The sequence below is a fragment of the Haliotis cracherodii genome, unplaced genomic scaffold, assembly GCF_022045235.1.
Source record: "Haliotis cracherodii isolate W230 unplaced genomic scaffold, xgHalCrac1.p SCAF_7, whole genome shotgun sequence".
NCBI lineage: Eukaryota > Metazoa > Mollusca > Gastropoda > Lepetellida > Haliotidae > Haliotis > Haliotis cracherodii.
The window spans coordinates 7,486,715-7,511,444 of NW_027266330.1; the positions used below are offsets into that span (position 1 = coordinate 7,486,715).

Sequence of the window (24,730 nt, forward strand, 5' to 3'; positions counted from 1 at the left end):
TCACTCACTCACTCACTCATTGCAGGATTTCAGCGACCTCATCGAGTATGTGTTGGAACAATTTATGATCTTCGCTGAAGAAAAGCCTCTTGTAACTGCACAGATGCTCTTTGGAATTCAAGAAAAAGAGTAAGTAGTAAATTCATAACACTATCTTTTGTTGGAAGTGATGCAACTCACAGCACAGAGTTGTCTCCCTTTCAGCACTGCTGGATGATGTTGATGCATGGCTTGTCACACATGTATGTGTTGCACGATGTCTGCATACTATTTTTGATAAAATATTATACCCTTTATTGAAGCCATGTTTTATGAAAGCAAATGTGTTTGTAATATTGTTTTGTGTTTGTAATATGCATCAAATAACCATTAACTTGGAAACCGCGATATGCACTTGAAGTAATTACAATCTTTAAGATAATTAGTTGGGTTGTGATGTTTATTACACATCCTGATACATATTTTGATACATGAATCTTGATACATAGTATTTTTTGGCCATTTTTACACAGAATTCAACAGTTTCCTTGTAGTCTGTTACTATCAATAAGTTTATGTTTATCTTGCATAACTGTGCCCTGTTTCACAAAGCGATCATACCGCTAATATGATCATAGAATCAAAATATTACTTTTGAAAGTCAATATGTAAGTGAGACATGTATCGATACATGCATGGCGTATCATGCGTCATACAGGCAAGTGTGAATACCTAGTGCATTGATGCTTCAGTGAATCATGATGTCCCTGATAAGATTCTTCTCTTCCAAACAGGACTGTCAAGCCGAAATGTAACTGGTCATCGGTGGAAGAGGAAGTGCTTATGTCAAGTATTCTCAGTCTTACTGAGAGCGACAACATCATTGCAGATCTGAAATACGCTCTGAGTCACACAGGCTTTGAACGAACGGAGCAAGAAGTGAGTTGTGTATTCTCTCTCAGGTTTTACCAGTTGGGATTCGGGGCAGAATACGCTCGAAACTTGTCACATATCTATATTTATCATTATGTTAAGAGTAGACATTTGCATGGGTCTGTCAATTTTCAAATCCGGGAGACGAGGATTTTTATTATATTGAACGATGGATGTATTGCCTTTCTTTGTTCTACAATTGTATATACTATATTGATAAGAATTTATTAATGCCCAAACTATTTTCCATAGTCACAATCGATAGTTTTTCAGTAGTTGCATGTTATAAATTAAACAAATTATTCATTAGAAAACTCAGATTTGACTTTTGAATTTTAAACATTGTCATGTGTTGATTGCAAGGATTATGACAATTTCATTTTAGAGTTACTTCCCTTTGGTTTGAGTAGTGTCAGGGAGGAAAATGGCTGTCTTAATTCTTGGCGATACTGTATTCATTTCTATTACATTGATTGATATAATTTGGCCTTGAAGTTGGTTTGATATTATAGCAATACTATGGCAAAAGATAGTCCCAATCATGGGGGCCGAGTTGGGACATGTTGCATGCATTCCTTGATTAACAAGAATTCTACTGATATGCTAGAGTTCCTTTCACTAGTGATGGGGAGTGAAATGTTATGTTGAAGAAGATTTAGCTCTGGAGTGATTTAACAGTGTTGTCCAGTGACACTTTGCTGTGTTAGTGACCATCGGTGTACTTGTTGCAGATCGAAGAGTTCATCAAGGACAGTGGTTGGCTACAGGAAGATACCTCAATGGAGACAGTGGCCTACTCAGGGAAAGAGGTAGGACACAAGGTCTACGTGCTATGTCACAGTTGCTATTCAGGCTCAGTGATCTGATTGTGTATGACAGAGCTGTGATTGTGTATGACATAGCTGTGATTGTGTATGACAATGATCTGGATGTCTATGACAATGATCTGATTGTGTATGACAATGATCTGATTGTGTATGACATTGATCTGGGTGTCTATGACAATGATCTGATTGTGTATGACAATGATCTGATTGTGTATGAAAGAGCTGTGATTGTGTATGACAGAGCTGTGATTGTGTATGACAATGATCTGATTGTGTATGACAATGATCTGATTGTGAATGACAATGATCTGATTGTGTATGAAAATGATCTGATTGTGTATGACAATGATCTGATTGTGTATGACATTGATCTGGGTGTCTATGACAATGATCTGATTGTGTTGCAGAACACGCTGGAGGAAGATGTGAAGATGAAGATTATTGATGAGCTCTCCCAGGTACCGGAAGAAGATCTCATCCATCACCTAGTCTTACGACTGAAGAGTAATGGCCACCAACAACATCTCACATGGCTGCAAGAAAACCTGTTTGAGGCTGCCAATGCTAAAAACTGTAAGTTTCACAAGCCTGTGTTGATGTCCAACCCCCATTGTTTTCCAAACATCATATCCCAATTGTGTGGATCGATGATATCAGTCACTGGATTGTCTGGTCCAGACTCGATTATTTGCAGACTGCCGTCATATAGTTGGAATATTGCTGAGTGCGGCGTTAAAAAACAAACAAACAAAACCAAAACTGAATCCGTGCTTCAAGTGTAATATGCATGTTTTTTGCTGATTGGTGTGCGATACTTACGTGATATGCCCCTGCTTACAGGTGTGATGGGAAACTCAACAGACACGATACGGGAACCGGTCACTCGAATATGTTCATGTAAGTCCTGACATGTTGTCTCCACATACAAACAGCAACACGTGAACACGTGAAGATAACATCCAAATCACCTCACACATTTCCCATTGATAACTTGCGACAATCCCATGTTCGAACCCCGGCTGTGTCGTACCAAAAAATGGTACTTGTTGTTACCCTGCCTGGTGCTCAGCATCAAGGGGATTACAGGACTGGTTAGCTTGAAGACAGTGGACTTTGTCTTAATGGGTGTCCATGTTAAACTGTGGCATGGTATCTCAGTGGGCTAGCGTTACAAAACTGGCACTAGTTTGCCCCAGTACAAACACACACACACTTCTCTGTAAGTGCTTTAATCTTGAACACAACCCATTTCGCCTCACATTAAGCCATGTTTCCTCACACAAATATAATTGTAATGTTCATTTTTATAATGCGCCAGACCCACACCCTAAAGCAAGGTGAAGGCGCTACATCATTACCCCAGTCACTGGATCAGTGTGCACTCGAATTTTATTCTCAACTCCCTGAAGAGTATACATATATTGCCATGTGTTCATATGATAATGTGAAAACCATGTTTGTGTGGTTAATTCATTTTTCTGTATTATTTCAGTTATGAAGAAGGATATTCCCCTCATCTTTGTCACAGAGGACCACGAAAAAATATGTCATAATGTCTACTTCTTTGCCTTATTAAACACCCTGGACTTAAAGGTGGGCTCAAGTAATGAACAATTTGTTTTCCCAAGAGTGCCATATGATTGGACTACGTCAGACTTGATACAGAAAATGAAGACTTTGGGACCTGTTCCTAATGGTATGTACAAAGCTTCTCTCTTTCTTGATAAAAGAAGTATCAGGGCCATTCACAGATTTTGTGCCTTTTTTAAAATCATATAACATATTTAGAGACCCCAAATTTCATAATGTAAAATAGAATATATATTATTGGAAGGCTGTTTCCCTGGTGATCCTTTTGCCTAATTTCTGTGATTTAGAGTTTCAATAAGTTCAGGAAATATCTTTTAGCATTACATTTTTAAAAGATAATTTCATGTGGGCTTTTTATAGATATTTCTTTTCATTTCTACCATTGTGGATTACCGTTAGTTACTTGTCATTAGGGCTGGGACGGGTAACTCGGGTACTCGGGGAGGGTGGGTACTGAGTAGGACCTGGGTACCCACAGGACTACCCGGACCCGTGGTTTGTCTTGTGATATATTTTTTAGTGACAAAAATTATCTAAAACTCCATGGTTACTCTACAAGTACCTAATGTTCCCATTTTGTTCTGACAATGCACCCATTCCTTCAGACTTGCATATGTTTGAAAAAGGATAAAACTTCATGCAGTAAACTTCAGTGTATGCATGACCAGATCGTTTTATATCTAATTAGCTGTTACTTTTTGATAAATTTCTTTGGCTTTAGCTTTTTCCTTTTATCCCACACAAGAGGGAGTGACAGGGGAAATTGAATTAGGTTCAAACCAATATTTATAATATTTTTGTGTGTGTATTTTTTTACTATTCGGTTGAATCTTAAAACCCAATTAAGAAACTGTTGCCAAATTTCTTGATTGTTTTACAGAAATTGGAGAGGTGGATCGGGTGGAAGAATTAGCAGTCAAGTTGTCCATGGAAACGACTAAAGAGAGCGAGTTCCCAGAGTATAAAGGCAAAGAATCAAGGTACAGCCTCATTCTCTACATCATTCATTGTGGCATATTATCTTCGTCTTTTTTTGCAGCTTACGTTTTTCACTTTATTTACTACATGACCTTCACCTTATTAGTTATGTGTTCAGTCAATCATTTCTTATATTATTTTACATTTTTGCTTATCACCGTGTACAAAAATCAGTTGCAGTTAACATTCATATCAATCAATGCTTGACATTAATGCCTTATGTTTCCGAAAGTAACATTCCTCGATATATCTTAGTTCAAACTAAGTCCCCTTGGCAGGCAATTTGGGAAAAAATTGATTTTTTTTTCAAAATTGGATTTCCTAACTTATTATTTTTGTAAATTCTGAAGAAATTAGAAATTGTTGATTCAAATTGGAACTTTTTACTGTCACTTGCTGTGGACTCTAAACAAGTCTAGATAACGTCATGAACATTTGGTATGTTTTAAAATTATCAGGCGTAATAACTACCCTGGCTAGCCTTACCTTACTGGCTGAAGGTAACATTCTGTCTCAAAATGTAAATGTAACTGCTTAATAGGATTAGAATAAGTCTAGATTAACCAGAAATGTGGTGAAGTATAAACTGGATTCCTAGCAACCACCTTTGTCAGCAGGGCCAAATGGAATATGAAAATATCCATAAAAATTGGTGCTAAAGACATCTCCTGTCTGTATCATGTAGCATGCTCAGAGAATAAAATCATTTGCATAAAATATGCATTAAATGAACTGAAATACGCAGACAAATCTCTAGCATATCAAATATGCAACAAAAGCTATAAAAACACCAGTGAAATAAAAATCATTGCATATGTTGCAAATGTTCGATAAAACGATTGCGTATCAGCCGATTCCAAATTTCATTCACAAACAGTTGCATCCGGTAAGACATGTGTATACTACTATTAGTTTAGTTAAATGATTTACAGGGCTGTTACAAAACCGGTTTTCAAGTTAAAATCCCCACGACAAATTAAGGATACCAAATAGAAATCCAAACCATGTGTAAAATACTTAAATAACCAACAGCTTATCTAGAGCTCTGGTATGCTCTGGTATGCTTGTAATGACACTCCGAACAGAAACATAATTTGATCTATAGGAACCTTGTATTTTGGATCAAAATCCCAGTGATATTGACATAAATATTTGCAGTCTTCCCCAGGGCGGTCCTTTCGTGTAAGGTGCCGTAATTCGCTGTGCAGAGTTGTGTCCCTTGGGCACGTCAGCAACCTCTGTTCGAGGGTTCGAGTCACGGTTTCTCAATTATGTTTCTCAATGGTGCGTCGGCACCATATGCCAAGGTTTCACCAAAGTCTTAAACATCTGAGACCTGCATCACTTTTATCCCACATCAGCATCAAGCTGACATGCTGTGATACGACTGGAATACTGTTCAAAGCAGCGTTAACCCAACTCAATCACTTTAGCAATTTTGAACAGATTGCTGTAGTATTCCTGGAACATTGCCGACTGTGGGTATCTATTCCAGTGGAGGTGATGACCTTAGATGGGGGTAGTGATGCTTAGTACTGGACATGACTGCCATGCTAAGTCCTGAACATGACTGCCATAGATTTCTGCTGTAAGATAGTGAGAGGATTAGTCACGTTTGAGGATTATCTTCAACCAACTGTACCATTATACCCAAAATGAATGGCTGACAATTATTGTGTGTGCCCCAGGACTGAATGCCTTGCTCCAAGTCACCATTCAAAGACTTCACGAACCACTTACTTACTAACTACAGTTCATGATCTGAGAAATTTCTACACTGTTCTTATACTGTGATGTATTTATTTCAGAATAAATATAATAATTCAGGTACTAAATTTTGTTACACCCCATAACCTGGCTTAACAAAGACTAATGTTTTCTGTGTGCTTTTCTCTGCTTAGAGGAAGCTTGCTTCAATTCTTTGCTTCCCGAAAATCTTGAAGCTGAACAGATATACATATACATATATATATATTGGGTTCAGCTGCTTTAAGATACACCACCTGCTTGATGATTAGTGAGGGATATGGGGTATTGATGGCAGCACACTGATGTGAGAAGGGAGGCGGCATGCGAGAAGGGAGGCAGCGTGTGAGAAGGGAGGCAGCGTGTGAAAAGGGAGGCAACATGTGAGAAGGGAGGCAGCATGTGAGAAGGGAGGCAGCATGTGAGAAGGGAGGTAGCATGCAAGAAGGGAGGCAACGTGTGAGAAGGGAGGCAGCATGTGAGAAGGGAGGCAGTGTGTGAGAAGGGAGGCAACGTGTGAGAAGGGAGGCAGCGTGTGAAAAGGGAGGCAACATGTGAGAAGGGAGGCAGCATGCGAGAAGGGAGGCAACGTGTGAGAAGGGAGGCAGCATGTGAGAAGGGAGGCAGCATGTGAGAAGGGAGGCAGCATGCGAGAAGGGAGTCAACGTGTGAGAAGGGAGGCAGCATGCGAGAAGGGAGGCAACGTGTGAGAAAGGAGGCAGCATGCGAGAAGGGAGGCAACGTGTGAGAAGGGAGGGAGCATGCGAGAAGGGAGGCAATGTGTGAGAAAGGAGGCAGCATGCGAGAAGGGAGGCAACGTGTGAGAAGTGAGGCAGCATGTGAGAAGGGAGGCAGCATGTGAGAAGGGAGGCAACGTGTGAGAAGGGAGGCAGCGTGTGAGAAGGGAGGAAGCCTGTGAGAAGGGAAGATGGGAGAAGGGAGGATGGAATAAAAAGGGAGGGAAGCATGTGAGAAGGGAGGCAGCATGGGAGAGGGCAGCAACAGCATGTGAGAAGGGAGGCATTCCTACACATGTATTCATGTGGACACAAACAAGAAAGGCAAGCTTTTCCCGTGGCTTATTATTCACAATCACATTTCTATCTTCACGTTCAATATGATTTCCGCTGTCACATCGTGATCACAAGATCACTGTACCAAGTGACTGGCAATGCTTGTGCTTTCTATATCGTCGCTGTGTTGCACTCAAGCGCTTGCAATTGAGTGTTCTCATCATGTTTGTTTCACTGGTATTTATGTTGTTTATCCTAGCATATTCTTTGGTAATCATATATGAGACCCCCAAGCTAAAAGTGCGGGCAGGGGTATATAGTTATACCAAGGAATTCCATTTGTCCGTCCTTCCGAGGACATTTTGTGTGTGAGATCTATAACTTGGAAACTACTAAATAGATTCTTTTTAAACTTGGTGAACACTTTTTACACCTATAAGACAGGTGCAGTGCGAAGTTTGATTTCAATATATGGATTTTCAGGAATAAATACTGCTTTTTGAATTATTTTACTTAGAATTTTTTTACTTACACAATTGTGTGACCTATAACTAGAAGAGCACTTCAAGGATTCTTGTCCAATTGGGGGTACAGTTTCTGCACCAATGGGAGAGGTGCAGTGCAAAGTTTCAACAAGTGGGGGGGGGATAAAGTATCAGGAGTTGATATAGACAGGCTGACTATATGATTATCCCCCGCCCCAACGAAGTTGGCGGGGGATATAGAAATGAGTTCTGTCCGTCCGTCTGTGTGTGTGAGTGTGTGTTTGTGTGCGTCCCGAAATCGTTTCCAGAGCATAACTCTGGAACAGTTGAATATTTCTTAGGAAACTTTGCATGGCTATCACACTCATGCTGAACTGGTGCCTTTTGCTATTTTATTTTTTACGTTTCCAAGGCAACACGTTGGGCTTAGGTTCTATATGGGTGGTGTTGGTTTCAAACATAAAAACGTTAAATACTTTCTTACAAAACTTTGCATGTCTACCAGGCACATAGTGAACCGGTGCCTTTTGATATTTAGCACTTTCAGAATTTTTGTTTTTTACGTTTCCATGGCCACACATTTGACTTAGAAAACAATAAGGGTAGGGTTCGATTCCGGATGAAATTTTCCACATCTATCAGACAAATGCTTAATTGTTGCCTTTTGCTATTTATGAATTTTAGAAATTTGTATTACTGGGCATTATTTCCAGAAATATGTCCTTGCCAAATATTGCATGTCTATATATAAAGCACATACTTAACTGGTGCCATTTGCTATTAAGGAGTTTTAGAAATGTTTATTTTAGTATTTCCATTGCAGCTCTTAGGACATGGGCAAAGAGAAAGAAATGTTGGGTCATTTACCTGGTTTGGGACCATAACGTGTTAAAATGGGCGGGGGATATAGATGACTATACACTTGTTTATACTAATCACTGAGCTTTTACAATGCCAATATGTCCTGTAAAAAATGTGATGTGGAAAATCGCTGAGATATCAAAATATCTATAATGCTACACTATAGAAGATATATATAACTTTGATGTGAAAGGTGAGCTTCAGTAACTATTGATAGCTTCAGTTGCTAATGCAACTGACAGCAACTTGAACCATGTACCAATTGTGTGACATCTTCTTACTATTATCTTTGCAATGAAGACCTGACATACAAATTCAAAGTTCCAAATCCCAATTCCATGGTATTGTTTTGTTAGCTCAGTATGTACTCTTGTATACAGAAAGACATTAGATGGGAATATTCTCATCAAGTTGAGCAGATCACTCTCGTGTGACTACTTCCTGTAACAATCACATGAATTATTCTTTCGAATTTGTGTGAGTGTTTGTTTTTTTATGGGGGAAGGGGAGTTGTCATCTTCTGAATTAATCACTAAATTGAGTTAATTGTGTGCTCAAGAATAAGCTGTGGCAAATCTTGAAGAAGTCTATGAAGGATACATTTGTATATTAATATTCCCAACACATGAAAAGATCGTCTCCGTCCCAAGATAAGCACTGCGGATGCGGATGTTGAAAATCTTAGCTCAAACCCCAAATCTCTTGTTTGTTAACTTTCTAGTTGAACTGTGCTTGATTATCTCCATGAATTATTATATGTGCCACAGTGGGAAGTTGTGAATGGTGGCAGCAATAGTATACATAGCTCTGTAAATGGGCTATCGCTGCGAGCCGCTTGACAATTTTGGAGTTGTCTCTTTTACAGGGCTTGATTTTTTGGTTTGTTGTTTAAGGACGCACTCAGCAATATTCCAGCTATATGATGGTGGTCTGTAAATAATTGAGTCTGGACCAGACAATCCAGTGATTAATATCATGAGCATCGACCCACGCAATTGGGATCGATGACATGCATCAACCAAGTCAGCGAGCCTGACCACCCGATCCCGTTAGTCGCCTTTTACGATAAGCATGGGTTGCTGAAGACCTATTCTATCCCAGAATCTTGATTTACGTAACTTGGTTTAACTTTCATCAGGTGCATGTTGACATGAAAACCTAGTTGCACCAGACAAGACCCCATTGTAACCATGGTCCAATAAATCTTTCAAAGTTTAAACATAGGTGTATAAAAGTGGGGAAATATATATCTTAGATCTCTGACGATGTCATGATTTTTAATACTGTTAGTACTTGTTGTTATAGTACTTATGTGGCAGTGTCATCAATGGGAACTGTCATATAAAACAATGCCTATCAGAACAAGAAATACAATTTAATCGGTAAATCCTCATGTCTAGTGGTTTTTTTTTATCTCATATTTCAAATTTGTCTTGACCAAGTTTAATTGTTATGATCTTTTTGTTTCCCTGAAATCGCTAAAGGCAGACAATGTAATTTTTGTTTCTGCGGAAGTCAAACACGTTTCTATTTCAAATGTAGGGATTGTGTGTGTGCTGGTGACGTGCTTCATTCCAATTCGCTTTTTAGACAGGGTATATAAATTAGCGTCGATTTTGAAGGCTTATACAGGGGGGGTCGCCTTATACGTGGGGATGGTGATACATGTATACGGTAATGCGTAATGATTATTTTTAGTTGGATAATCTAACTATCATAACTAAACACAGTGTTCACCTTCAGTGATAGATTAGGCTACAGTACAGTACATTATCAGAACTTTGTGTCAATACTGTTATATCCAAAGCTGACATACAGGGAGTTTTTTGACATGCACTTTGTGCATGTAGACATAAATATTAGATTACATTTTGCAATAACAGCTTTCATTGGTGCATGTTTTCTTTGGACAAAGAATGTTTTTTAATGAAATGTTATTTTTTCTTCCACAGTTCTGTGAAAGATGTGAAACTACCGGACAAAGAATGGATGTCATGTGTTCAGGAAGCGAATAAATATCAGGAATGTCAGCAGTATCAGGTCACCATGGAAACAAACTGATGATGATGAGCTGTGAGAGTGGATGTTTTGTGAGAACCATAGAACTCATTGTCTCAACACTCAACTCCCATGGAACTCTAATTGGATGGAGAAACTTATACATTTGGTAAACATCGTGACGCTGGTCACAATACAGACATATAGTTTGTTGGTTTCAAATGGGTAAAAGAAATATAAACCATTTTGTGAGAAATAGCATTAATAGACAATAGTACCCATGATTGAACCAAAACTACTTATCTTTCTGTTTTACAGATATTTATGGCTAATGTGCAAAGAGCCTGGAGGCCAAATATGAACTCATTTACTCAGGGTTCATGGTTGACCCTTGAAGTAGAAGTTTTAATAAGAATTTGAACATTAATATTGTAAAATATATTTTTAAGTAGACAAAGTTTGGCCAAGGCTCATCTGTATAAGATGATGAATTAATATTGTGTTCAAGAGTAAGTATTAAAATTATGATATTTAGGGACAAATTAACATCTTATTTAAGAGATGTCTCCCTTGCGACACATCTGGTCAAGCTCTTCCCCGCGTGTGACACCTTCGGTACACTCTCGGTAACATCGCTGCCCCCAGTGTTGGTGTGGACATTACAAGAATCTTGAAATTTACCCTCCAACCCCAAATGTAGTAACGTTTATGCTTTTGTTTATGTCTTTGGGAATGCCATCATAGTGAATTTTGAAAAGGTTTACGACTGACCATATTTCCCAGATGAACTTACCAAGTTGTTTGTTTGATCAGATTGGATCAAGATTCCAGACTAACTGAAAATCACCCTACTCCCTCCTTATATTCCTACTATACCATTTACATGATAGTTGAAATGAAATAGAAATTCAAAAAGACAAACAAAGAAAACATTTAAGCTGTGGTAAAAGTAATCGGCATCGCTTATTTGTAAACATAACGGTCAGTCCAACTCCAAGCATGGTTCTGGTCAACTGTCATAATGGGGAGCTTTGACTGGTGGCAGCGATAGTATAGAGAGCTCAGCGAATGGGCTATCGCTGTGAGGAGCTTGACATCTGGTTTGGGAGTTGTCTCCCTTGTTACACACCTGGTTTGGGAGTTGTCTCCCTTGCGACATATCTGGATGGGAGTTGCTTCCCTTATGATCTTGACGTTATAGCTACAATATTCATGTGAGCAAATGTGGGTTTTGTATGTTGTCTCTTCTGGAGACTATGACTGTTTCTGTATGTAGCTGTTTCCAGACTGTTTGTATGTTACATTTATCACTTGAGAATCGTTGCTTGTCGACGGTAATAAATGTACTGACAAGAGAATGGGGATGTTATCACAAGTTCATGATGAAAGATCTAACTGGTTGCATATTTGTTCCATGAGAAATTTCATTCTCCTAAAATTAATGGTAGTACCATTTTTCACGTAATACATAACCTGCTCCAATACCCAGTGTTTTGAAAAGGGTAACTTTTGGCTCACAGAACTTTTTGAAATTTTGAAATTTCGAAAAACTTTGAAATATTGGTATAAAATTTCTCAACAGCTATATATGTTTCTTTCATGCACTTGAAAGTTTTGGACTTCTGGGGCCACAAAGGGATAGCAGCTCTATGCCGATTCCAAGGAATCGTGTTTAGAAAGGAATGGGCATTACAGTGATTTTAGCGCTAGGGCTGCTTTGTGGAACAGAGTCCTGATATGATAAAATATATAAGTATTGTTAAATTCACTGAAAAAATCTAAGAATGATCAAATCAATGATCCAAAATGATTTTTTCTCTTTCTTTACATATCGTAATAAATGTCCATTCGGGTCAAAGACTTGCTAGTGGTCAATTAAACACAAGAAAACCCTACTGTTTGGCCTTGTCTATGCAACGTACAAAAAACATAAAAAGAATTCCAAAATTTAAGAAAATATTTTTCACAATTTGGCTTTTGTTTGAAAACTTAGATAAATCCTTCGTATTGAAGTTACCAAAAGGTCAAGAGTGGTATGGATAAGAGTGTCTAAATCAGCTATGCTACTTTTGTCTATATCATTCAAGTGGAATGTCTGTTGGTTGGAAAGGACTTTTTTAGGCCTGGAAAACATTGTATTTATATTTACCACCTACTACTCTATGCCCATGACAACATAACTGCACCCTGGCGGTGCAATACTGTTTTCTGTTTTTTTAAGAATTCTTTTTGAGAGTTTGGTGCCTTATTAAGTGGAAACAATCTGACTTTGGTAGCTGCACCAACCATTAAGTATGATGGATATTGAATTGAAATTTCAGGAACTATCATATTTTATGTATAGCCTTGTTGTCGAATGCAAGGTAGTTCGATGTGCAAAGTTGTGTCCCTTGTTAGTGTTAGGATCCTCTGATTGTCAGCTTGAATCCCAGATTCATCCTGATAATAATGTTAAATTTGTTCGCGCCATATCCATGATTTATCAAAGGAACACTTCCTCTTTATCTCGAGAGCTCTCACAATCTGAATTACCTGCCCTTGATTTCCATTGCCTATTTTGAATTGCTACCCTGTCAGTCTTAACGGACCAATCAGAATGCAGGTTACAAACAAGCCTCACTGTTGGGTTGGAGAATTCAACTAAATGGAGGTCAGTCCCTTTAATTACGATAGAGTATGCGAGAAAGTCAACATTGAAAAGCTGACTGACCTGCAGAAGAACGCCCCCTCAATTTTTTTGATTGAAGGGATGTCTTTGTGTCTACCTCTGCTTCCTATTCCTTATTCCTAATCTTGACATTTGAGGGGCAGTAAAATGTTAATGAAAATCAAGGGTGGATAATTTAAGATTGTGAAAAGCACAGGAATTGATTCAGGAGTTAGGTTCGTGTAGGTTGATGGATTTTCAAGCCCTGGCGATATAGAGTAGGGAAAGAACTCTACACTCAGCGTTACTGTTGGCTTGACTAGCTGAAGCTGACAAGCTGTGATTATATATCCAATGTATCATATCTCCATTCTGTTATGATGTTATGGACCTCGACCCACGCCACCTTAGATTCGTTTTGAGGCTTGTTTTGATGACAAGATTTTTAAAATAGACGTACAGTCAAATTATACTATTCGTTCATGATTTAAACAAGCAGTCATTTATATCACCAGTACTTCTGCATGATGTGCATAAATAATTCCCTCCTCGTCATAATACTCACTTAGCTATACTGTTATTTGTTAAAGGCTTGTGATTTGTTAGATATATCGAGGCACGTGGCTGTGACTAAAGATTTAGATCTATGCCGAACACCCATTCAGAAAAGGTGTTTTGATTGGTTGTTGATTTAGCTCATGAGTGATGTCAGTTCTGTGCTATGTTTGTGATAAGGTGACAGGTCATTTCCAAAAAGAAGGTATGGTGGCAGATGGGTCTAGGCTATTGGTCATAATAAAATGGACATATGATACACTAGATAATCGAGGGGAACTCATTTACTGGTCAGGCTAGGGCTTTCTAATGTGTTGGCCTTGTTGACGGTTTGTCAGACTGGTAAACAAATATTTAGAGGTTATGTTGTAATTTTCAGTTGTAGACTTCTGTCGATTTCATGTGGTAGGCTGGTGTAATCGGATCTTACTGGTTCCAGTCTTTTAAATATAATTTTGCGTTTGATTTTTAAATTTCTGTTATTTTTTTTAAGTTCTAAAAATACCTAATGTTTTCATACAGTTGATGCCTAATATTTTGAGATTATTTGTTTTGTTCTGCAGTCAAATTCTGCAACCAAATTATGATAATTCTCCACACAGTTCTGCCAATTAATATGGTTAGTTTTCGTGAATTTTGTAGTTTTGCACGTTTGACTAATGGCAGGCGTTTTTGTGATAAACTTATTCACGACTTGAATAGCTTATTGAAGTGAATCTGAAGATCACTATTGAAAACATACAGCTTTTTGCAAGCATAATACAAAAGTCAACCTGAAAACGAAATGAGTCTCCGTTCACATGTTTAAAACTTTCGACTCACATGTTAGAAGTCTGCAGTGTATTTGATGAAGTCTGCAGCAGACAAATGCAAATTTCTGCACAGGCTCTGCACAAAGTGTGATTTTCTTCTAAATAGGTACATTTCTTCACATTTCTGAAAAATATTCCGCGACTTTGGAAAAACAGCGGAAACTGATGTAATGGATACAACAGATGTTAGCAGCTCCAAACAATACAATGTGAGATGCTAATGAGTGCATTTGTTAAAAATATCCGTTGCAAACATTTTTTGATTGTTGAAAATGACAGCTATTGCATTGTCGCTATGAATTTGTTTTGTAGAATAAGTGGATTTTACTTTTTTGTACAGTTTTTGGATGAAACTTTTGTTTTGAAACATGATTTTAGAATTTCTGCTTGCAATCTAATTTTGGAATTATGACCATTTTACAGTATCACCATATCAGCAGTTTTGTTTGAGATTTCTGTTGACGAGGAAAAATTGAGTATGTTCACGAACCGAGACAAAATATTATGTAGAGTAAAAAATAGGAGACCGTTTTAAAAAATCGGCAAGCAGCACTTTTCAGCTAATCCAGAATTGAAGACTGACTCTATATCCAAAGCTGAAACAAACCTTTTTCTCAGTTGTTCATGTAGTGATCTCATGAATGTACTTTAAAGAATATGTCGGACAACCCAATACTTGAATTTTAGGTCCAACATCTTTCGAATTACACCAAATCGTAATGGCTGGTATCTCTGAATTCAAGTCAAACACTGTTGTGTCGATGTTGAAGGGACCAATATATATATACTTCAAGTTGTCCGAAGTTTGACACAATCGAAAAATGAACTCCGCATTCATTTACCTATTGGCACGAAGAATGACAAAACACATGTGACAACAACTAACGATAAAATGAAATAAATATTGGCTTAACAGGGTAAATTGGTGCGGGAACTAAATGTTTAGGACTCGAAAGACAACTGGAGACAACTGTAACTTCAAAACATCCTATTCAACACAATTTGAGGTTAAATAAAGATGAATGAAGGTATACGCAGGGACCAAGCTTTTACTTCGGGACAACCGTAAGTTCGACACAGCAGTGTTTGACTGCACTTCCGTGTGCCGCGTCAATAAGCAAGACGAACAAATTGAGACACTAAGCGTTCTATTGCTTACAATTATTAATTTCACAGATTAACCATCTTGTTTGGGTGCATAAGCCACACCCATGGCTCACTGATTATCAAGCTGTTTTTGTAAATAGGGTCATTACACCATCAGCTGCCGTTGCTTTGACGTGACCTATGGATAAGAAATAAAGAGGTTCTGATACTGGCCCCAACAAAAATTTAATCGTAGATATTTTTCGGGTCAGACGAGTTGTCCAAAACAAAGTATTATTGTGATCAATATGAGTGTTGTGAATTCCTTGCTTGGTTCAAAGTGCTAATGGAAGTGCTGCATATCGTATGTCTGTCTTCAGTGATGTCAGTTGTCCCCCTACGACAGTATCTATTCTACTTAACATAGCAAACATTTATTGAGACTTATTGGTCATTATGTGTCCTGCGTGTTTTGTAACTCTGTTGCATGGTGAGATGGTCTGTGTCCTATGGTTTATCATCCTGTTCTCAATAATAACGGGCAGGGATGGCCGTGTCGTCAGTGGGTCTGCAGTTTGTTGCATAGAGTTATGTCCCTTGGTTATGTGATTGTGGGTTCGAATCTCAGTTTCAGCCTGACGTGTTGGTTTTTGAGCACCATACTTCTATTGGGATATTGCTGTGCGTGGCGTGAAACAATATGCCGTAAACGTCAAGTACCTGCGTCCATGTTTTTTTTCGGTTTCTATTCTGCTGCTGTGCTCTGACTTCTAAACGTATACGGTTCCAACTTGCTTTAAACCTGACTAACATACTCACACAGTCATTGTCTAGTATTGTATGACTATATTATCGCGGCATCAGTAAATCTCGTAATCCACATCCCCTGGCGACTGTTTACTTATGCAAATCTCAGCACAATATTTCATCACTTGATCGAATATAGAACTCTTTGCGGTAGGCCTATGTCACGGCTCGTAAGTATACAGGTTAACTTTTTTGTGTTAGTTTCTGGAATGTTTTTGAAGTGGAATTACCCCTACCTCTATTCAAAATGGATTGCAAAAAATGTATTTGTTTCGGCAAAGTCCCTTGACCCAAACTAGGTCGTAACATACTGATTATGCATAATCCCAAACAGGAAGTTATGTAAACCACATAATTCACACGTATCACACCTAAAAAATAGAGAATTGTCCTCCCTTGAATCACTTATGACAGGTACTTTGTTTACTGGACTCACTGAAGAAAATGAGCATCGATCAATCCTAATTGATGTGTCATAAAAGTTTAACAAAGAACAAGAAACATTTACATATGATATATATGCGCCATTTCAATCCATTATCAGTTGACTACCATGATAACCTAGCAAACCATCCTACCAGAGCCCCTTCCACAAAGAAATCTTAGCACTAAGACGAATAGCCTTTACCTTTCACCATTGTTCCGCACAAGTTCCTCTACTATTTATGTCCATGCTCGTGGGTCTCACCAAAGTGGTAAACGATTGAGATTTGGATCAATTCGGGCTTTCCCCTCACATCAAGATCACACGCCGTGAAATAACTGGAATACTGTTCAAAGCGGCGTTAAACCCAACTCACTCAATCACTCCTGTGGTTTTTGTATATGTGATACATCTTTTGTGAGGGTGTTGGTGTTTTATGCATGAACACACAAGTAGGAACCTGTAATCATGGGGTCAAATCCTGGTTTGCCCTGATCATGTTTCTAGGTTTGTCAGCACCATTCCCGTTATCATGGGTTTTACCAACGTGGTAAACGTCAGAGACCTGCATCACTTTAATCATTCCTCCTACAGTCTGCTGACACCTTTCCAACATTTCTAGCTCCAAATTTATCAGGTTGCTTCCAAATTAATTATTTTGTTTAGTTGGTAGTAATTAACTTGTCAGTGCAGGGTAACGAATTCGTAAGATAAAAGCTGGTCAGCATTTACAGAAATAATATTGAAGCCAGATATTTTATCGAAACGAAAACTCCACATAGCATTTTTAAAAGTGACGCTGAGAATATTTTGTTAGCTCACCTGAACTTGCCTACTGCCAAAAAACTTGCCTTTCTATCATTGAATATAACAGGTACTGTTGTGTACAAATGGTCACTTCGCTCATCAGTCCTTGTGCTGTCTATGTATTTCTCTTCCATTTCATGATATAGGTTTGACACTGTGTGATCTGTGTAGTCAAGTTGTGATAGATCGTGTTGATATTGTTTGTGTTCTGTGAGTCTTGTATGTTCCCCATCGATTTCTTGGAACAAACTTGGATTCAGAAGTTAGAATTTAGGGAGAGGGGGTTCTAATTGGTAACAACTGTTTCGTCTCTTCACATGATGGTATCCTCCCCAGGGAGCTGAGAATGTAAATTCAATGTACATCGATCTGTTGACTTCTATGTTATTATAAGGAGTTGAATCTCATCAAACAACACCAGCATTAGGTGTTATATTTTTCAAACATTCAATCATTTGCCAGAATCATCTTTAAATTTTCTAATTTCTTTTTTTGGGGGGGTCTGTTATTTCTGGCTTTATACTCAGATATCTCTTTTAGTTTAAGCAATTCTCAATTCATGTGACATTAGTGAGAGAGACCTTGTTAGTCATAACCTCATTTATCTGGACACCCAGTATACTGGTTAAATAAGTACAGCTTGGTTTATACAGAGGGCAGGACAGTGTTAAGCTGGAAACTCAAGTTAATCCAGGTGCTTCCTTTGGGACCATCATGATTTAGATGCTTCATTAGGAAGTTTATCTACTTTCTTATTTATTCAATTATTTTACTTTATCAAGTTTGTTACTTGCATGTTCCCATAGCACATAACTGAGAAAAAAACATGTTATTCATCAAAATTGGAATTTCTGAAAAATCAATGATATTCTAACACTTCTATGTGACAACTAAGCTTTATGCTACTAATTTGTGATTTACAAGCTATTATTTTCAATTCCAGTTGTGAATTTTACCAATCTTTACAGTAGACCTGAAAGCTTGTCCATTGAGTCCAATGTCATTTTTGCTCACTGTAATTAAAACAGCAAACTAATGCTTTCCTAAAATAGAATTTGGCTTTGTGAGAATCCACCATCTCATTGTGTTTGTGGTGGTATATTTTTTCAACACCTCAAGAGACAGACTGAATGAAGGATTGCAACTTCTAGCTCCTGTGATTATCAGACATATCGGAGTTGTCTTTCTTAGTATTTCTTGCAGTGTGTCTAAGGCACTGCAATTTGATGTGCAGAGTTACCTCCCTTGGGCATTCCAGAATCCCATGATCATGGTTTCTAATTCTGATTCACCTGATTATGTTTCAAGGTTTGTAAGCATCATATCTGTGCTTGTGTGGTTCACTAAAATGATCGAGTGCATCACTTCAGGCTTTCTTCCCACGTCACGCTGGCGATGCTGTGCTATACTCCCTCACTGTTCACTGTGGAAACTATAGGAGATAATGGCCACCATAGGCAACTCAGGGATGTAGATTAGACACTCCAGGCAACCAATAGTTTGAGCATATACTCCATAACTGAATTGAATTTTTTTATGGTTTGATAATGTTGATGACTGTTGAAAGTCAATTTCCCAAATTTGTCTGTTCTGAAATTTTGAACTCCCCTTTTGAGAGATTTGTGTTTTTTCCTTCTCAAACTTGTCAGATGAGATGGTATTAGCTGGTTTATTTTATTGTCAGTTTGTGACCAAGCGTAAATCTTTCAACTTGACTTTAGTTCCCAATTTTAAACCATTATAATAAGGCAACACTATTGTTCTTACAGTTGATTCTGATCAGTAATTCACTGGCCATTCTGAACATGCATTTTAAACAAGTAAACCTGATGTACTATAGGCCATTGTGCAAAATTATAGAGAAATTATACCCTAGTGGGTTTGAAGTTGGAGAAATCACTTGAATTTTGTTCATTCCGAGTGTCGGAGCAACTCATTCATTCTAATTCCGAAATCTACAGATTCTCCTGATTTCTCCATTACAAAACATGTGAAGATCCGGGGTAGTATAGGTCTTCAGCAACCCATGTATGCCGTAAAAGGCGACTCTAGGGGGGTCAGGCCCGTTGACTTGGTTGATGGATGTCATTGTGTCCCAATTGCGTGGATCAATGCTCATGATGTCAATCACTGGACTGTCTGGTCAAGACTAAATTTTTTACAGACCGCCGTCTTATAGCTTAAATATGGCATTAAGCAACAAACAAAACAAATCTCCATTACAAAATTACTTTACAATCCAAATATATACCAAAGATAGCAGAAAACATTTAGAAAGTTATTGCAACTTCATGAACGCACAATAAAAAGGAGTTGGAATACCGTCTTCAATAACTGTATTGTTGCTGTGAGTCTAAATAGCGCATGTGCCTGTGTGCAAAGAGGATCGACTTGTCCGAAATACTGCTATTATCCCTGTTTTGGGTGGCTAACCACTTTCACAAATGTCTCTGCACATCATCAATACAGCTGTTCACTTGTAGTGTACATGGTCATTTTCATCAGCCTTGTGAAGGTGAGCTGCAATATTGGAAACTCTCTTAAAATTTCACATTCTTACCTGGGGCAACTTCTTCCATTGAAAGGGTTTTTGAGATTCAGTAAGCAATGCTTAACGGTTAGGTACTTCATTATACATACACATGTGAGACTGAACCTCTTGTTCAATGTCAAGAAGATGGCAGGACAATCTGGAGCAGCTGGGTGTATCTGAATGTGGATGGTTCGAAGTTGGTGCAAATGTATTCTCATTATATTTGTTGTGAGAATAAATGTTGTCTATTTTTTACATCCTCGTGTTCTGTGTTCAATTTTTTCTTCCTTTGGGGTACTGCTGGACCCATGCTGGTTTCCATGGCAGAGTGAGTGTACTGAGTGAGTATGGTTTTACACCGCTTTTAGCAATATTCCAGCAATATCAAGGCGGGGGACACCAGAAATGGGAATCAAACCCGGGTCTTCGGCGTGACAAGCGAACACTTTAACCACTAGGCTACCTGATCGCCCCTTGTTTCCGTGTTTGTCCCCAGTAACCTGTGCAGGGTGTATGGGGCGACCAAATGGATTAGGTTCTCAAGTTCAGCAAGACAGCAACTGTAGTCAGTAGATAGAGCATCTGCCAGGAGAGTGGATGGTCAGTGGTTTAGTCCCCTAGCTGCAGCCTACCAAAAGACGTATAAAGAGTGTACTTGATGATACGCACCTTGGGACTCAGCATTAAGAGTCAGTATACTGTTTCTGAGTGGGGTATTTATTTTAAACTGTGGTATCTCATTGGGATAGAACTTTTAAACAGCAAAAGTCACTATGCAAGTGTAATAATTCTAAAGACATTAAACCCAATTTTATCAAGCTTGGCGGATGGCATATCAGCTTATCTGGATGGCATGCATTGTTGCTCATCATATCAATCAATTGATTGTCTGGTGCAGACTCATTTATTTATAAGCCTTGGCTGGAATATTACTGAGAGCGTTGTTTAAAAACAGACAAACACGAAGGGTTGGTACATGTCCATCTTCCCGAGGCTAGAGTGTCACAAGCCTCGTTTCCACCCTCGCCATCGAGTATTGCATCAACCTGTGTGGAACACGAGTTGTCTACCTTGTGATGAGAACGCCATGTCCTATCAGTTTGCTTGTTCTTATTGTTTTCACGGGCAAACAAAATGACAGATTACAAGTAAAGAATTTTATTGCTGCCACATTTCGCTCTTAACAGTTACAGAGGCATACAGACTACACAGTATCCAGAAACACTGCACATCGCCGAAACAATGAAGTTTGCACTCAAATATATAAGTACTTGGGCGAGTTGATTGAAAAAACTTGTCTACGCTGGAATAATTTCAGCACAAATTGGACAGGCGATAGCGTTGGCCATAGACCACGTATTAGGAATCTGGGCGCTAATTTTGTCAAACGTTCTCTAATTGGACTATCGATATGTGCGATAGTCCTCATATTTTAGCCAAGAAAAGTAGGTTTGAAATGGCAACTGGACTTTGATTTGGCCAGTGGCCACTCTTGCCTTGGGGAGATGCAACAGGTTCAGCTACCCTGACGGAGATGGGACTCTGGGTCCCGCGGTACCCCCTGCTTGTATCAAGGCCCCAATGAAATGAGAGGCAGGTGATGTGACCAGACCGAGTGTGTTATTGTCCACCGACAGCATGGATGATTCTGTAAATACATTGCGGTCGGGGAGCCTAGTGGTCAAAGCATTCGCTCGTCACGTCGAAGACCCGGGTTCGATTCCTGACATGGGTACAATGTGTGAAGCCCATTTCTGGTGTCCCAGCCGTGATATTGATGGAATATTGCTAAAAGCGGCGTAAAAGCATACTCACTCACCCATTGTGATTCCAGGTTAGATTGGGCCCTAGCAACCTATACTGAAGAGAAAACTTAATGCATTTGGTGCTCGGACTCGCTGACTTGGTTGAATGCGTGTGGCATGGATCGTTGCTCACAAGATAAATATCACTGGATTTTATAGTCCAGTCTCAATAATTTACACACATACTCTTACTAGCCTGTTGGGAATATGTCTCCAGCAACCCAATCTCATTAAAATCAGATCTTAGTTCTCGCTATCGCTAAACAAGATCTGAGGACATCCCATTACGGGTCACGTCAGAACTACCTTTCATCCAACCAGTCAGAGCGTCGCTTACCAGATCATGAAAGTGATAGTCGGAATGTGTTTTCTAATCATGCAACCACGATATTAACACGGGATATTCCGAACGACAGTTACGGGTTTTATGATTATATCCATACAATCTAGACCATCTATAAGCCATTCCAGAATGTTCTTATCAGTTTTAAATTTTTTAATCGAGAATACGTCAAAATATGTTTTGAACGTAGTCGCCAGTTTGAAACTAGTGTCGTAAAGCTCGAGAAAGCTGGCTTCTGATTGGCCAATGTCGATTTCTTGTCAGTCATTTGATTGGTAGGGCAAAATTCGCGAAAGGTCGTTCTGACGTGACCGGTAATGTGATGTCCTCAGGTCTTTGTTTAGCGATAGCGAGAACTAAGATCTGATCTTAATGAGATTACAAGCAACCTTGCCTTGTGAGAAGTGACAAAATGGATCGGGTGGTCGGGCATGGTAACTGGGTTGCATTTGTGTTATTGTAGTTTGATGCCTTGGGACATTGATCATAATATTAAAATTAATATTTAATATACCTGGACTATGGTGAGTGCGGCACCATACAACCTTAATCCAAATAAGACTTTTGGTCCATTATTGAAACGAGTCTATAGAGCCATGGCTCCATGAGTTCATACAGTTCAGTGCAGGAATTACCATAGCTACATATAGCTGTTAGTACTGGAAATACCACCATGACAGCTTCGTATATCACAGCTACATATGTAGTGATTGTATACGTACATGCAAGTGTTCAAAAAGACATGTATATATATGTGATGGCGAAAACATGTACAAGTGATATAATGTTCTGACGAAAGAGGGTAGCTTAACCAGGAAGAACACGGGACGACTTGTACAATATACACACATATATTTACATGAACATCATATATATATAAGTAATTATGGTGAAAAAATAATACACCTCAGAGGGACCAAGCATGTTCCTAGAAAGGCGAGAGCAACTCTGTAGATATGGAGTTGTTGCTGTAAGTGTTTAAGAGGTCGCCTTCCGCCGTCGCAATTTCGGCTGACCTCTCTCTCTTTAGGACTCGTATGTGTGAGTTGGTAACACATATCTATTGTGAGTTTTGATATTCATAGAATTTTTATTTTTATATTGATATGATTTATATTTTCGTATATTGATGTGATTTCATTTTATCTTTGGCTGCTCTCGAGTAGCTGTCCATCTCTCAGAAATAGAGTCAGTTTGGCCTTCGCTATTGCATCCCTTGGCTTTAGGAGATCTATGACAGATAGCGGATCGAATTGTGATCCTTGTTTTAACCGAGTCCAGGCTTGGGCGTGGCCTTGTCATTCCAATAACATGGCTTGCCATCTTTCTGCTATGGAGGCTTTCATTTTGCTTTTTATCTCTACTTCACTGAAGGTAATAGGCTGTACCCCGGCTTTGTCTTGAGCTAGCTTCGCCAGTGTGAGGTGGAACGGGTGGCCCAGTTGTCTAAGGCGCCGCCATTCGCTGTGCAGAGTTGCGTCCCCTGTGCACGACAGAAACCTAAGATTGTGGTTTCGAATCCCGGTTTGCCCCTGTCCCAGCTAGTATGAATTTAAGTGATAGCTACTGATCGTAATAGGGTTGGTTTTAGTTTTTAGTGGCTTTTGATGTTAAAGCAGTGTCAACTTTGCGAGTTTGTAAAGTCCAGGACGGGTGTAACCCTTCAGTTGAGTTCACGTACTAATATCCCAGACGGATTTGTGAGGGTTTTTTTCTGAGCTTGGACTTTTTCTCCGGTGTTTTTTCTTACAATATCTTTTCACCAAATGGTTTGAGGTTCGTTACAAGAACGATACTATTGCCAGCCCCCTTCTTAGTTTCAATAGGAGTTCTCCTATTTCTACTTGTAGTGCTTCTAGTGCAGTTCCTGTTGCTGCAGCATTAGGACTTTGTATTGGATTCTGTCGGGCCGATCTGTTTTCCACATATTTTATATGTTTGCTCCAATGGGGCGTTTATCTTGGATCACACCTAGAAATATTGCGGATTTTCTTTCGAATTTGTTTGGTTTGCCTTTTATGGAGAGGCGGAGTATCAAAGGATCTTCCCCCTTGCGTTTGAATAGAACCCCCACAGTGTTTTTCAGTTGAAAGGACTGGAGTTGTTTTTTTCGGATTTATGAAGTATTTCTGTGCTTTACGGATATTGCTCCGTCATTAGAAGTTTTGGTAGGCGAGTCGATATGATCAAATAGATCATTGATCATGATGTTAAACGGGGTTGGGCTTATAATGTTGTCTTGTGGCGTGCCATTGTCCATTGACATAGGATCAGATTGATTGTTCCCTATTTTAACTGTCAGCGACATGTCTTGAGGGAAGCTGTCTATGCTCTTTGCTATGTTCCCTTCTACTTCATTTTGTACTAGTTTTATGACGAGTGCATCATGCCATACCACGTCGAAGGCTTTGCTGAAGCCCAGAAATACTGCGAATATTGAGCTTTTTTATTCTTATTTTCCAGTCTTAGTATAAGATCTAGACATGAGTGCCCCGCCCTGG

The 24,730-nt window shown here is 38.9% G+C and overlaps 1 protein-coding gene across 1 annotated transcript in view; it reads left to right on the forward strand.

Moving 5' to 3' along the window:
* The window catches only part of LOC139448528 (protein timeless-like), a 28,163-nt gene extending 12,644 nt beyond the window's left edge, over positions 1-15,519 (forward strand). The window contains exons 16-23 of the mRNA XM_071230082.1: positions 26-129; positions 774-918; positions 1,644-1,721; positions 2,147-2,312; positions 2,580-2,636; positions 3,232-3,435; positions 4,210-4,309; positions 10,365-15,519. Coding sequence (XP_071086183.1) covers positions 26-129; positions 774-918; positions 1,644-1,721; positions 2,147-2,312; positions 2,580-2,636; positions 3,232-3,435; positions 4,210-4,309; positions 10,365-10,473 — 963 coding nt within the window. The 3' untranslated portion in view covers positions 10,474-15,519. The remainder of the gene's footprint in view (positions 1-25; positions 130-773; positions 919-1,643; positions 1,722-2,146; positions 2,313-2,579; positions 2,637-3,231; positions 3,436-4,209; positions 4,310-10,364) is intronic.
* The last annotated feature ends 9,211 nt before the right edge of the window (positions 15,520-24,730 follow it).